Source organism: Lepidothrix coronata, unplaced genomic scaffold, assembly GCF_001604755.1.
Source record: "Lepidothrix coronata isolate B3197 unplaced genomic scaffold, Lepidothrix_coronata-1.0 Scaffold146, whole genome shotgun sequence".
Lineage (NCBI taxonomy): Eukaryota > Metazoa > Chordata > Aves > Passeriformes > Pipridae > Lepidothrix > Lepidothrix coronata.
This window is the reverse complement of record NW_016690326.1, coordinates 615,129-628,957: the sequence shown is the minus strand read 5'-3', so window position 1 is coordinate 628,957 and position 13,829 is coordinate 615,129. Positions and strand designations below refer to the sequence as shown.

The 13,829-nt window shown below is 44.8% G+C and overlaps 1 protein-coding gene across 6 annotated transcripts in view; it reads right to left on the bottom strand.

Moving 5' to 3' along the window:
• CYFIP2 (cytoplasmic FMR1 interacting protein 2) overlaps positions 1-13,829 on the bottom strand; it is a 54,023-nt gene that overhangs the window by 7,251 nt on the left and 32,943 nt on the right. For 5 of the 6 annotated variants that reach the window (XM_017828173.1, XM_017828177.1, XM_017828175.1 and 2 more), the window contains 5 exons: positions 7,689-7,832; positions 6,767-6,857; positions 5,956-6,086; positions 2,809-2,881; positions 2,213-2,307 (listed from right to left, as the gene is read on the bottom strand). In XM_017828173.1, coding sequence (XP_017683662.1) covers positions 2,213-2,307; positions 2,809-2,881; positions 5,956-6,086; positions 6,767-6,857; positions 7,689-7,832 — 534 coding nt within the window. The remainder of the gene's footprint in view (positions 1-2,212; positions 2,308-2,808; positions 2,882-5,955; positions 6,087-6,766; positions 6,858-7,688; positions 7,833-13,829) is intronic. The other variant, XM_017828178.1, reaches the window with a different exon arrangement.

Here is a 13,829-nt window from a genome sequence, read left to right as displayed (position 1 = left end):
CAAATGTAAATTAGGTGTTAGCATTACTGTTTGCTAAGATACAGTGATAAAAGTGGTACTTTGGATAACAAACTTCTCCAGTGATCTTAGTACACTGTTTCTGAAGAAGGCTTAATTTAGAAAGGGAGGCATATGGCTTACAATGCAGTAGTGCCATCAGCTATGCACATTCACAGACAGAATTTGGTTCTAAAATTCATCACAGTAAGACTAGTCTTTGATACAGGACTACCATCCTTGGGTAGATATCTAACATGGGGAAGGCAGCTGGAGAGCTGTCGACCTTGTGGCCAGAGCTGCCTCACAGTCTGGGGTCCCACTGATTTCTAAGATCAGGAGAGGAAGGATGGTCTCAAGATAAACTGTCAAAGGATGCCAACTGTGCTGGCTCAACTATTCCCTCTGTCTTCAGAAGGAAAGGCTTCTGTTACTTCCAGTGAAAAAAACAGACTGACCAAGCAAGGATTTGAAAATCCCTTACTAAATACTCCTATGGTCAGTATTAAAAGGGAGAGGATTCCTTTAATGAACCACTTTGATCCCCCTGGTTCTTTATGAATGACCCATTAAACAGCTGCTTCTGGATTCCCAATTTAAAGTAATTATTTACAACAATCATTGACAGTTTTCCTGCCATTGCACAAAACCAGTTTTGATTTTCCAGTTTTTGAACCTCTTTTACAGACCTTTAACTGGTGAGTTTGCCAGAACCCTACCCAAAACCTGCAAAGACTGATACATCCCCACTAATTCTGGCTCAGCCCCTTCACAGCACAGAATTCTATGAAATGCAGAGGGCCACCTTTTGGGAGAGGCATCTAGAAGGCAATGTCTACTCAGATTCTGAACAATTGCTAAAAGGCATTTATGCATTCTGCAGGAAATATCCCATATGGCCTGTGTCCAAAACTGCATTTCCAAAATGCATGCCCAAAACTGCATAAGGAGCAAGCTTAGAAGCTATGGAGGCACCTACAGAAAGCGATTCTTGTGTTCATTTACATTTGAGCTCAAAAAAAAAAATCTGGTACCCAACTGTACCTGTGTGATGAATATGGGAACAGTTTACAGAAATATTATATTTTAGTTGGACATGAAGTACCTTTTGTTTTCATCACCGTTATAACTATGGCAAGGATAAGCAACGAGTGACTCTAATAGCAGATTTCAATGATGATTTTGCATGGAAAGAAGGAAAGATAGAAAGACCAACACAAACACACAAAAACACAGAGGTGAATTCTTTTTCTCGAGTGTCTCCTTTAAAAGGAAGTGTCTACAAAGTAAGACAAAGCCCTCAGTTATCCAGCCAATTTCTTTGTTTCAGATGATTTCCAATGATGCAAAGTTCAAAATGTCCTTCATTCATCAGAAAAAAAAAAACAAGAGAAAAAAAATCAACAACTTTCTGCCTGCCATAGATCTGTCACCTCATACAGCTGAGTGTTCATTCCGTTCCCTCAGCAGAACATTACAGAAAAAGGGTGTTGATTTATTTGATACTTTGAATGTTTTCTGCCCCATCAACCCCATTAAGTGGGCACTGGAAGTTTGATTATTACTGGATTATTATCAGTGGAGCTCAAATTTTGCCCATTACATTGACCAGTCTATGGATGTATTTTAAACCATACTCAGTTTCTGCACAAGGGATCTTTCCCAAGCTGAGACCTACGTCAAGAAGATACTTTAATGGAGCCATAATTTTAAGCATGTGCTAAAGCTCTAAGCATGTGCTAGGAGGGAAACCATTCTCAGATGTATTCCTTGACAGGGATGAACTTAAAATAGACCAAGCTGCAGCCCTAAAATGAGAACCCCAAAAGTGATGGCAATTGATTAAGTTAGGGATAGCTCTGCAAAGTTTCCCCTCAAACCACTCCAGCAATTCTCCATCTTTTTAAAATGGAGAAGGAGAGTTTTTCAGAGTTGTTCTGATTCAGAACCGGCTTCTAGCACACTTGCCTTACAGCTCCCTGCCAGGTCTCCTGACCAGAGGCAGAAGCACAACATCACTGGACTCACTCACAGATTTCCCTTCAGGGTGTCTGCTAGGGCAAGGATTCTGATTTGCTTGTCCAATTGATGTTTTGCAGAAAAAAAAATAAATCAATGAAAAAAAAAAAAAAAGGATCACTGTCCCAAGGCCAAACAGGCCGTCCGGGGACTGCTACGAGTTTTCAACAGCCATCCCTTTCAATGAAATCCTTACCTGCGGAGTGCCCAGCCTCTCTATTAAGGGAACCAGGTGAAGTGGGGCATACTTGGCTTCGAGACGCTTCATGCGCACCTCCAAGCGTTCTCCTTCTGTCAAGCGAGCAGCAAACAGTGAAATGAGAGGAGGAAGTGGAGACCCGCAATTTCCGCCGAGTTTGCTCAGAGCTGCCCCCCAGCAACCATCCAAGGGGACTGTGGATCAGGGAGCCAAACCGACAGCAATGAGGGAACCAGTGATGCAGAGAAGGGAGGGATGTGCGATTGCAGTCTCAGCAGCAGCTTTATCACACATGTCCAAAAGCATGTCCCTGCTACCGATCGCTCCTGCTGGGATGGACATTTCATGCTGTCATTCTCCAAAGAGGCTGTGAAATGGCTTTAAAACCTGAAGGGAACCCCCAAACTGACTGAGGTTTCAGGCTACAGGAAATGCACCCTTGGCTTTTGTTTGCACCTGATGTTTGGCTGTATTCACTTATCTGTTTGGAGGGGGAAAAAGGGCTAGAACTAATCCTCAGCAGAAATGGGAGAGAACCAGCTTCTGGGCAGAGACCTCTGAGTCTGCCCACTGCTTCCCTCTCAGCTTCTTACCTTTGATGTAGACCCTGGGCAAAATATTTTGGAAGGGAGCAGCATGCAGCAAATCACAAACTTCTTCCTGGGACTGAGGCAGGAAGAAAGAAAGATAAAGTAAGTTAAAAAATACCTACAGGGGATTCGTGAACGGCTCAGGGACCTGGGCAACACTACAACAGTTCATGCCTACAGCACCTATTCAAATCCAACCCAGCTCAGTAGCAGCTCTAACAGTTTGAACCTAAATGAACTAAAACTGGAAGAAATACCTCAACTTAAGACAGGAAGTTTCCCTAACACAAATAAGTTACTTCCTGCCTGTAGAAGGCCAGACACCTTTATATTTATTTTCTGTCCTATTTACTAGCACTGCAAGCAAGGGGGGGATAAAGAACACAGAGGTTTCAGTTTCATCTTACCCTGATGAATCCCTGCTGTCTGTTCTTACAGAGAGTGCCCAGGTGGAAATTACCCTTTGGCTTAGTTATTTTAGGAAGTGTACATGTAAAATATAGCGATGTGTGGCTCTACTGCAAATAGGTACATCACACATTGGTCTGAAATGATTCGTTTCTTTGTGTGGTGTTCTCAGCCAGGGCTATCAGAATCCCAGTGGTGCAGGCACCAGGGAGAATAAAACAGAAGTCCAGAGAGGAATAACATCATGAGATGCCACCTGAGGGGATGCATGCCAATGCACTTGAGAAAAAATAATCCCAAACACAGATGCACAAGGAGGAGAAACCTAGAAATAGGCAGGTGGAGACTGAGGAGCGATGGCTGACAGTACATTGTATACGAGTCTGCAATGGGAAACAGCAGCAAGGAAACCAAAGCTGTTTAACACAGAGGCACCGCGTCACGACAAGGCATCAGCCTGCTCCTACAAAAGCCTAGTCCTAGGACATGCTTCCAGTTCTGAGCTTATTGTAGAGATGTAGACACACTCGAAAGCAGATCATGACAGCGCAGCAAAAGATATCTGGGGGCCAGATGGAATGACTCGGCTGGGTCTGTTCGGGATGCAGGGCGGGATTCCCCACCTTCCAGCCAAGAGGACAGTGTAGCATGGAGCTGCAGGAGGCTGTACTGGCGCATGGATGCCGGGATGAGAGCAAGTTTGTGGGAGTGCAGTTTGTGACACAGTGCTGGAGGGACAGGAACAGTCTGGGGTCCCTCCAAGGGCAGAGAGATGCTGGTGCTAACAGAGTGGGCCTATCACCTTAGTTGTTTTGTTTGTAAAACACAATTCATTCCTAGATGAATGTTCTTCCACTGCTGTTTCCCTCTGATAAAGAGAGTATTTTCACCATTTGCAGCCTGCATTCATCTGATATATGTCCCAAAATTAGTCATGCTATTAATAGACCTCTTCCCCAAGGCCCATTAACTGAGAGTACAAATTATGCCTCGAAATTTAGTCCCAAGCAACCCCTCATTCTTCAGATTTAAACAATAAAAAGGGGTAAAATGGGACAGACTGAGCATCTGCACTAGAGCAATTTTTGCCAGCAAATGCCACCAGGCTTAGATCACTCAGACAGCTCTGAAGGTAACTGCACCATAAAAGCAATTCCTCCTGCTGCACAAGAACTCCATTAGAGGGAAAATCTTGTTCTGTGATGGCTCTATGAATCTGACACCTGTCAGAAAGTGGGAACCAGTGCAGTTGCGTGCAAAATGGCTTTATATTCTGAATCTACTTCTGTGGGGAAAAACAGGGAATCGGAAAGGGAGAGACTTTTTTTGGCACAGAAAGTGGGTAGATGTGGACTTGGATGGCCAATCTTCCTAAAGGGATCCCTAAATTCCCATCATCTTTGCTTTATTTTCTGCTATTCTAAAATGCCAGTACAGTGCTGATGTACAGTTCCTGGGACTGAAGGAACATTGTTTCATTGAAATGAAGGATTTCTAAAAGAAACGTGTCCCTTAAGTCTCCATTTAAAGATGGGACAGAAAAGGCAAGTGCAGTACATCCAGCATAAAACCCAACACTGAGAACAGCAGAAAGCACTGACCAAGCCACAAAAGAAATAGAAACTGCCAGAATATAGTTGGCAACTCTGGTCATTCTATAAAAGCCAAGCTGCTGAGTAATATACATCTCTCTAGTTTTCTTAATCTCCAGCAGTCACTGCTCACTGAAAGTGTTTGATACACCCCATCAGGAACTAAAGTCTCTTGATCTGGAGTTAAAATGCAAGGGCAGAAATATATATATTTTGAGTACATGCAGAGACTTTCAGTTTTTCCTGTGCTTTATTGCTGGATAAAACTTGGAATCATTGAATTTCCTTCTGGTTTTGCTCTGAACTTTCTGGCTTTGCTTGGAATCCCATCTTATGCTAGAGAAGTCTATCTGAAATAACCCTGCCAAAACCATTATGACATAAAATATGCATATTTCATGTAAAATTGTGTCATTGAACACTCCCCAGTTGGCTCTAGGCCAAACTATGAGATAAATTCATCACAAAGTAAATTTACTTGTGAAAAGCTAGAAGGTAGGAAGATGAGTGGCACTCAGCCACAGCCTTTGCCCCACACTAGAAAGGGCATCACATGAGCTGAGAGACTTCTGCACATGCAAAACACCTGTGGCAGGGGGCAATACAGAGTTGTCACTCCAGCTATTTTCAGTGAGGATGTCATAGGAAATATATCATCAGCTCTTCTCAGATTTCCTTCCTGTTGAATTGCTTTATCCGTATCACCATTAGATTCAATCAGGTTGTTTTCATTGCACTAGCACCCTAAAAGAGCAAAGGGCTCAAATCTACATCTCACTGTACAAAACACGTGTACAAAAAAGTATTGATCCCTGCCCCAGAGAGCTTACAATCTAGAAATAAACTCCAGTTGGTTTTATTTCTGAGAAGGATGAACAAGGGGTAGCTTTGGGTCCAAAAATTAAATCTAGATCTTCCAGTATTCAGATTCACCTTCAGCAGTCCCAGAGGCATGACCAAGTGCCAGTACACACCATCCCCATGGACATGCCCAAAGACTCCAATAATACAGCCCCAGAAAGACCTTGAAAACACAAGAAGCTGGAAAGTAACATTTCCCAAACTCTTCTGTTGGAGAACCCACTTCCACTTATACTCTTGAGCTGGAAATCTCAAGTATGATGTGTTGGTGCAGGGGGTTTTGCCTTACCAAAGCCTGCTCGATAAGGAGGCAGAAGAGAATGGCATTGCCCACTTCTCTGAGGCTCTGGAACACATCAGTCTTCAGCTCTGCATACTCAATGATGTCCTTCAGCTGATGATGGAAAAACTCCAGGATTCCTTAAAAGACAAGGAAGGACAGTCAGGAAGAGAGCAGAATCATCCTCTGATAGCTTGGGTAAAAAGACAATCAGTGCCTGATTTTTCTTTAGTCACAAATTGCAAGCTGCAAAGGATACACAGAGACTGGCATTGGAAAGATCTAAGATGCAGTGTCTTATCCTGCTTTCAGTAACCCTTAGAAAATAGGAAGTAAGTCATAAGAATTCCTTGGATTTCCACATCAGAGGAAAAATGAGGTTCAAGAGTAATGGATGACGTGGTGCTGGCTCACGTAATACCAGCCAGAGCTTCTGACTGCAGACGTGCTGCAAAAGTCTTTGCACCAGCTGAATAGAGCATTTGAAAAATATCAATAATAAACAATATAACAAAAACATATAATTATAAACAATAACAAAAGCTTACAGAATCCTGAAAACAAACCAGAAGCTACCAGAAGACATTCCCTTATCTGTGTGTTCAAAAGGAAATTTACAACAGGAGTTTTCCTGGAGAGGTTTCCTACACACATTCCAGAGTCAATGGCAAAGCAGCTGAAAGTGTCCCAGCAAGCCTGGCTGCACGTGGCACTGGCATGTCACGTGCCCAGCCTGGTTTAACTATTAGTGTGGGCCTAAGTAAACACTGCACCAAGACATTGGTGAGCTCTTGCTCAAGCATCCCTCTTCAGCACCCACCTGGAGAGCCATATTCATGTCTTGGCAAGCGGCATATCTTGGGCATTACTTCGATCAGAGTCTTCACATACTGCAGGATGGTGCCTTGGAGCTGTTGGAGAAAAAGAGAAGTTAAATAGGCTCTCCTAGCATTGGTTTTGAAAGAGGCTGGTTGAGGTTGGGTCCACATCTGACAGCACAGGATGAAACTTCAGCAGGAGTCCAAGAAAGACTTGCTTAATTTGGATTTCGCTCAAATATAAAATTCAGCCCAAGTGTATGGAGTCAGAGAGCTTTTATAGCTTCCTCACAAAGAATAAATCACAGCTGCGTGGATTTTCGAATTCAAAATACAGCTTGCTGTGTTTGCACTGTTTGCAGCTGAAATCCAAACAAGGCTCAGTCTTCAGTCCAGCTGGACTTGTGCTTCTAAACCAAAAAGCATTTTACCAGAGCTTCCAAAGGAGTCCTTCCCCAGCACAGGAAATGCTCCTTCCACCTGAGGAATAACACTGGATACTCAGATTTTAATAAAGAATTTACATTCATGTAGAACAAGTTTCTGCAGAACTGATGTTTTGCACTAATATGGATTAGAGCAAAGCACATTTCTTAGTTTAAAGCACTTGCTGACATTTGCAGTTACACACCTGCATCCTGTAGATACATTATCTGGGATTATGGACTAAACTCTGTTTAGTCAAACATAAAATCTTTGTGCTGAATGCTGTCTGATCCTGGTGGAAACACTCCATCATCCCACAGGAATCAGTGGGATTCCTCAGCAACGGTGAAAATCAGACACAAATGTTTCACTATGGATCCAGGGACATGACTGTGCCCAGATGTGAACACCCTGAGCCCAAAGCCCACGCCGACTGTCCTGCCTGGACCTGTCAAGGCTTTGGGGTTTCTCCATCACCAGGGTCAGGCTCAGAATTACCAGGCTCTTGACGATCTTCAGCAGCTCTTCCATGACCACCGCGATGCCCTGGTAGCCAAGAAGGCGGCAGATTGTCTTGAAATGAGGTGGCCCCACGAAATTGCGGTAGGAGCTGTAGATGTGACTGTAGGCAATGTTGAGAGGCTGAGAAATTAGAAGCACAGTGACAGTTAGACAGCAGCATCAACCAGACCTGTAAGTAATCCTCTTATCACAGTATTATGTTCCATCACTTCAAATAAAAATAAGAAAGAAAAGGAGAAATAATAAAACCCGTGACAATTCCCATTTCTACTTCTTGGGGCAAAAAGGAGATTGCTTTTCTTCTGTGTAGTCAGATATATTCTAATCTCAACACATTGTTATGTCACAAGGTTTATTATCCTACTGTGTAGCAACAGCACTTTCATTTCCAAGGTAATTTACTCTCCCATACATTCCCAATCAAGTATTTCAGTTCAGTGGCCCTTTGCCTCTTCAAAACCAAATTCTTCTCTACTAAAATGAAAACCTTTATATACATTTAAGCAGACAGATTTTTTTCCCTATGGGCACTTGCTTTAAATGAGGCTTATTAAGAAAAGCAGGAACTGCAGCCATTGAGTTCAAGGGCAGCTGGAAGAGACACAGAGAAAAGTGTTTTTGCATCTGGAAAACTTTACATCAGCCTCTACTTAACAGACGTCCCCATGGGTCTGTGACAAGGGTAAGAATCTGACTCTGGTCTAGGGAGAATAGTACCCAGGGCACTGGCTCCTGAAAGTTTTTAGCAGCAGAGAACAGAAAATGATTTCCAGGAATGTACTCTATCAGTGTCATCTTGGAAATGTGGAAATTGCTGTAATGTTTTATCACTGGAACATTTACAGGATCCATTTGGTGTGAGTGAAATAGAAGTAGGGGGAACTCTCCCTCCATGTCCCTCAATGACATCTCCAACTACAGCCTCAGTGAGCAGCAAAAATGCAATTCTTGAAAAGATTCTTGCATGTAGTGCCCCTTCCAGCAAAACACAGATAAACCCTGGCTCATGCTTAACCAAAAGATCTTTCTCAAACAAAGGTAAGAAAACAAAATGTATCCCTGTGGATATTTTGGACTCCACTCTACAGGGATCCCCTGCCCTGCCAGTAACAGAGCAAAGGGAGTGGCAGGATCAAGGCACTGAGGAGGTTTGGGTGAAAGAGAGCAAAGGCTGAAGTAGCAGAACAGAGCAAAATATTGTCTGTGCTTCACCACTGCAGCAATACAGTGGCTGAAGGCTCCAGTTGTCCTCCAGTTCTGACTCACTTCCGCAAGACTTACTTATAACACCTCATCTGAGCTACTAATGAGTTGTAAAGTGAAGTCATTTGCTAGGAATTGGAAAAGCATTTTCTTTTGCTCTCAGCTACAGAATTCAGCAGACCGAGGTACTGACCACACTTTCATAGACTTGTCAGATGCTTTAATCAATTAATTGTCCCTCATTTTGTTACAGCTCCATTGCTCTGGTCCAGCTCATTGCCTGCTGTAATTCGTTGGTGCTCTCTGAACTAGCAGAAATAAGCACATTTAAAAAGTCCCCTATTTTCCGTGAAATATAATTTCTCCTCCTGTTCCTGGTAGGTGAAAATAGCCCTTTAATACTATTAAGTACAGAAAGGCTACCTTGGAGGCTCATTCACAAAGAGCATGAACTTTCTCTCCCATTAAAACTAAAAAAAAGGGCCCTGAATGAGGCATGAGCCAGAGTTTAACAATTATTTAGGCAGACAGAAGCCTACTTTCAAAACTCCTTGGATGCCAACTCCTGTTCAGAGAATGGCATTTGAGCATCCTACTTAGTCTTCTGTCTGCATTCTCAGATAACCAAGTCTTTAAAAACCTGTTTGGTAGAGACAGAACCAAAGCCACTAGTTACATACCCTGATACATCTGAAGAACAGCAGTGGTTTACGTTTTGAAAAGTGTGTCTGTTTAAACACCAGGTAACACCCAGCCTGGAATATTTGCCAAACGGCCAACACCACTATCCCAGAGGGAAGTCAGTGCCCCAGGGCCCCAGCCCAGCCATACTGCCACAGCCTGTGTTGTTTTGGCTTTCGCAAGGCACCGTCCCTGCTCCAGGTGTCCCCAGAGAGAGCTGTGCTGCAGGAGGGATCCAAGTGGCCCCGAGATGGCTCCTTGCACCTTCCTTCCCTGTCTCCCTGTAGGCTCCTTTAGCCTGTTATTTCCCCAGGCTTAGCACGCCAGGGCTAGAGGGGAACAAAATATCCCCATTTCAGTGGGCTCATGAATCCACACTCATTTCTGGAAGCCTCTTTGCTACTCCACGGCCAGCAGACAGGACTTCTGTCTGTGCACGAGCCCTGGTCCCCTGAGATGGGCTACCACCACCAGTACCCAGTTGTAGTGCAACTGGTCAGGTTTTCCCCATAACGGGGCTGATGTTTTGCTGCACGGGCAGCGAGTGGCCAGTGCTGCTGCACAGCTGCCCACCTCAGAGCACTTCTTCCCTCTCAGTGGGATAATGGGGCTGGAGAGCAGCTCTCATCCAGGCTTTTCCTTCAAGTGGGGGTCTCAGCAATTAGCCTGATTGGGAGAAGACACATTTTAGGACATGCATTGGCTGCAGACGAGCAGGATGATTCATCCCTGCCTGTCTGCAAAATGAGGGAGGTTCATCGAGCTCTCTGCAGAGCCACACAGTGCACTAACAGCAGGCTTGCATCTAATAATAATACTCTGCCAGCAATTAAAAATATAACTCCATTTAAGGGTGAGATACACAGCTTGGGGTAAAGACTGTAGGATGTAAAAAATGACACCAGTGGGTATTTTAAGAGAAAACAGCTGAAGGTACATGGCACAGCTCACTCCCTCGTGCTGGGCCGCCGCTTCCAACCCCTTGGAGAGCCAAAGCAAATCCCTGATCCCGCCCTCCCCTTGGAGCAGCAGCTGCTGAAGACCCCCTGGGGAGGTTTGTCCCAACTTTGGTTTGGGGCCAAAGGGGCAGGTTCTGGGGATGGGAGGCCAGGAGTGCAGTGTCCTGCAGAGCCCAGGTATCCCATCCTGCACCCAGGTCTCAGGGACAGTCATCTGTAATTGTGAGCATGTGGGGAAGGCCCCCGCATTGCTTTGGAAGCTCAGGAGGTTACTAAGGATGCTCTGGAGCGGATTTAGTAGCAGATGAAGCAAATCAAAACCCAGTTCTATTTCCAAATCTTTGAGCTTGTTGTTGGCCATTACCCAGACCTGTCTGAGCTCACCTGAGAAAAGGCAGGGTGAGTTGTAGCTGATAAAATAGATCAGAGAGAGATAATAAACAGTACTAACTGTTCCAGAATTCCCTTGGAAAAATGAAGAGCTAATGAAAGAGGGATATAGAGACAAAAAAGGACTTGCACACAGCCCAGGACTAGTCAGGGCTCCCAGCCAACCTAACTGCAGTGCAACAGCTGAGATGGTGTCTTAGAAAGTGAAAAACAATTCTGACCAGAATTGCCAGAGGAGGGTCTCTAGTCAAATGGCCTGAATATGTCCTGGTTCCTTCCCCTGCCACAAGCAACCTTCACTCTCCTTGAGTTTTTACCATATTCAGCTTTATCAGCTGGTTGCTGAGACTTTCATGCAAAAACCCCACATATTTTCTACCTGGGATGGACAGGACATGTACAGTGCAGCAGCCATGGTTACAGACTGTATTGAGACTGTATATGTCTATATTCTGTGTCTCAGCAAAACAATGAGATATTAGGAAAAAAATCTTTACTGTGAGGGTGGTGAGGCCCTGGCACAGGTTACCCAGAGAAGCTATGGCTGCCCCACCCCTGGAAGTGTTCAAGGCCAGGTTGGATCGAGCTCTGAACAACATGGTCTAGAGGGAGGTGCCCCTGCCCCTGGCATGTGTGTTGGAACTAGATGATCTTTAAGGTCCCTTCCATCCCAAACCATTTTATGATTCTGTTATACCAATACTGATTTTCAGGGACTGTATACACTGATATTGATCGCAACAAGCTGGGTAGCACAGCCCAGGAGGTCGCTTGGAAGGGATCAGCAGCCCCCACCACCAAGATCTCCTGCAGCAACCACAGCTCCTTCACACCTTTGGGCTGTTGTTGCAGACATGGCAGCAGAAAATAGAGTGGCTCCATCCTGTTCACATACCGTGACTATTTTTACAAGCAGCAGCCAAATGCACAAGTTCCATCTGCCTGCACACTTTTTAGAAAAAGGGGAGCAAATTCAACCAGGGAAAGGGAAACAGGGATGTCCAGTGATTCTGGCGCGCCCCTGCATCCAGCAGTGCCAAGAAAAACATAAGCACTCATGAAAATACATAAATGAAGCCCAATCTAAAGCATTTACAGAGCGAAGAAGTGGTTAGTGAGCAGTAAATAGTGGGTTGATGGTAATTTTGCAGCTTCTTTGTTGGAGACTTCGCAACCTGCTGTGTTTTATAAGTGGCTGAATGACAGATAACAGCTCAGTTTCTGCTGGCCGCTGGAGCATGCCCATGGTTTGCATCCTATGATGAGGAGTGAGAGGTCCTAGGCAGGGCCACAGCTGGGTCCACCTGCAGATATGGGAAACATCAGTGCTGGAGCAGTCCTGGCACTGGCATGGTTTTGGCATCTTCTCATCCTGGGAAATGAGAATTTCAAGTTCATCACTGGTGCAAGCCTGATTTTGGGAGCAGGTAATCCCAACACCACTGAAAGCTTTGCTGCACTTCCCTTAGCAAGCAGTATCAATCACGGTGTGCAGAAAGGTCAGCAGGACTCCTTGCTGGCTAATCCAGCTATTCCCATTCTCCTTGGTTTCCCCTCTTCCTGCTAATGCATCTTATTTGTGAACAACTGAAATTTACTTTCAAAGCAGCTGTGAACACTGATAAACTCAGCCACCCAAATGCCATAAGAAAGTGGCTGTCCCATGAAAATGCTACCACCTTCTGTAATCCACCTTTCTGAAGCTGGGATTTGTATCCTCAGCTCTCTCCCTGCAGGCAAAGATGTAATTTACTCACAGCATGGAGCCAGCTAAGAGGTGCATGTCACCCTGCTCTCGTAAGCAGGACCGAACCAAAGGCAGGAAGCACCTGGGAGCACTTTCATTTCCATCCCTCCCCATAATTATTTTCATCTCTGTTCCCAGTTTTCAGCTCATTGGCAGATGCACCTTAGCTGCTCTCACAGAGACAAAATGGAATACAGATCTTGGAAGACAAAACCATCCAGAACTGTGAAATGTCAATCAAAAGCAGGGGTCACACATACTCCCCAGCCTGTAATAGCCCCTCCTGATGCAGTTTCCATTACCTCATCACTGTTGGTGTCTAGAAGATCTTTGAAAAGTTGCAAACACCTTTCCAGGAATGACATGAGTAACTCCAGACCCAGAATCAACACTTCTTCTGGGAAAGTTCCTCTCGAGCACATTTTGGCTTTGGAGAGCAGTGAGATACTTGTTCAGAGCCTCTCCTTACCAGGCCTGGTGACACATTTGTCCCCTCCTGGCCACAGACTCGAGCTGCTCTCCTGAACACCACTGGGACTGGCATTGCCTCTCCCTCCTGCCCTCTCACCAGACTGACAGGGGACATCCCTAAGTTGTCTGTAAGTCAGGGACATTCAAAGAAGAGCCTGTCTTTAATCCCACACAGTTCATCAGGGGGTCGAGGTCTTTGAAAACCCAATTCCTACTCCCATCGCACAGTTTAGAAAACATTAAAAAGCTATTGGATGTTGCTGCACCATAAGGGTTCAAAATCTGCTCACTGGCTTTGGTTTAAATCAGTAGTTTAAATGTGCAAGAAATCACAGAATTAAGGACCTGAGTCAATGTGTACCACAGACCAGGATCCCAGATTTCATACGATGTGCCAAGGTGTCTGTAACCCCAGACCCTGCTGGGGCTCAGTGATGGTCTTGCTGGGGAAAAAAAGAAAACCCAAACAAACCAGCAAACAAAACTACCTGCCCTTTTTTTTTTTTCTGCCTCAGAAACACATACTTCTCCCAGGCAGAAGCTTTTAAGGATAACATTCCCAAATCACTCGAAGATGCCTGCCCATCCTTTCTTAGTGGTTGCCATGGTGAGAGATGACGGAGCCCCAGACGGGTATAATACAAGGCAGCGCGTGGGGAAGGGATT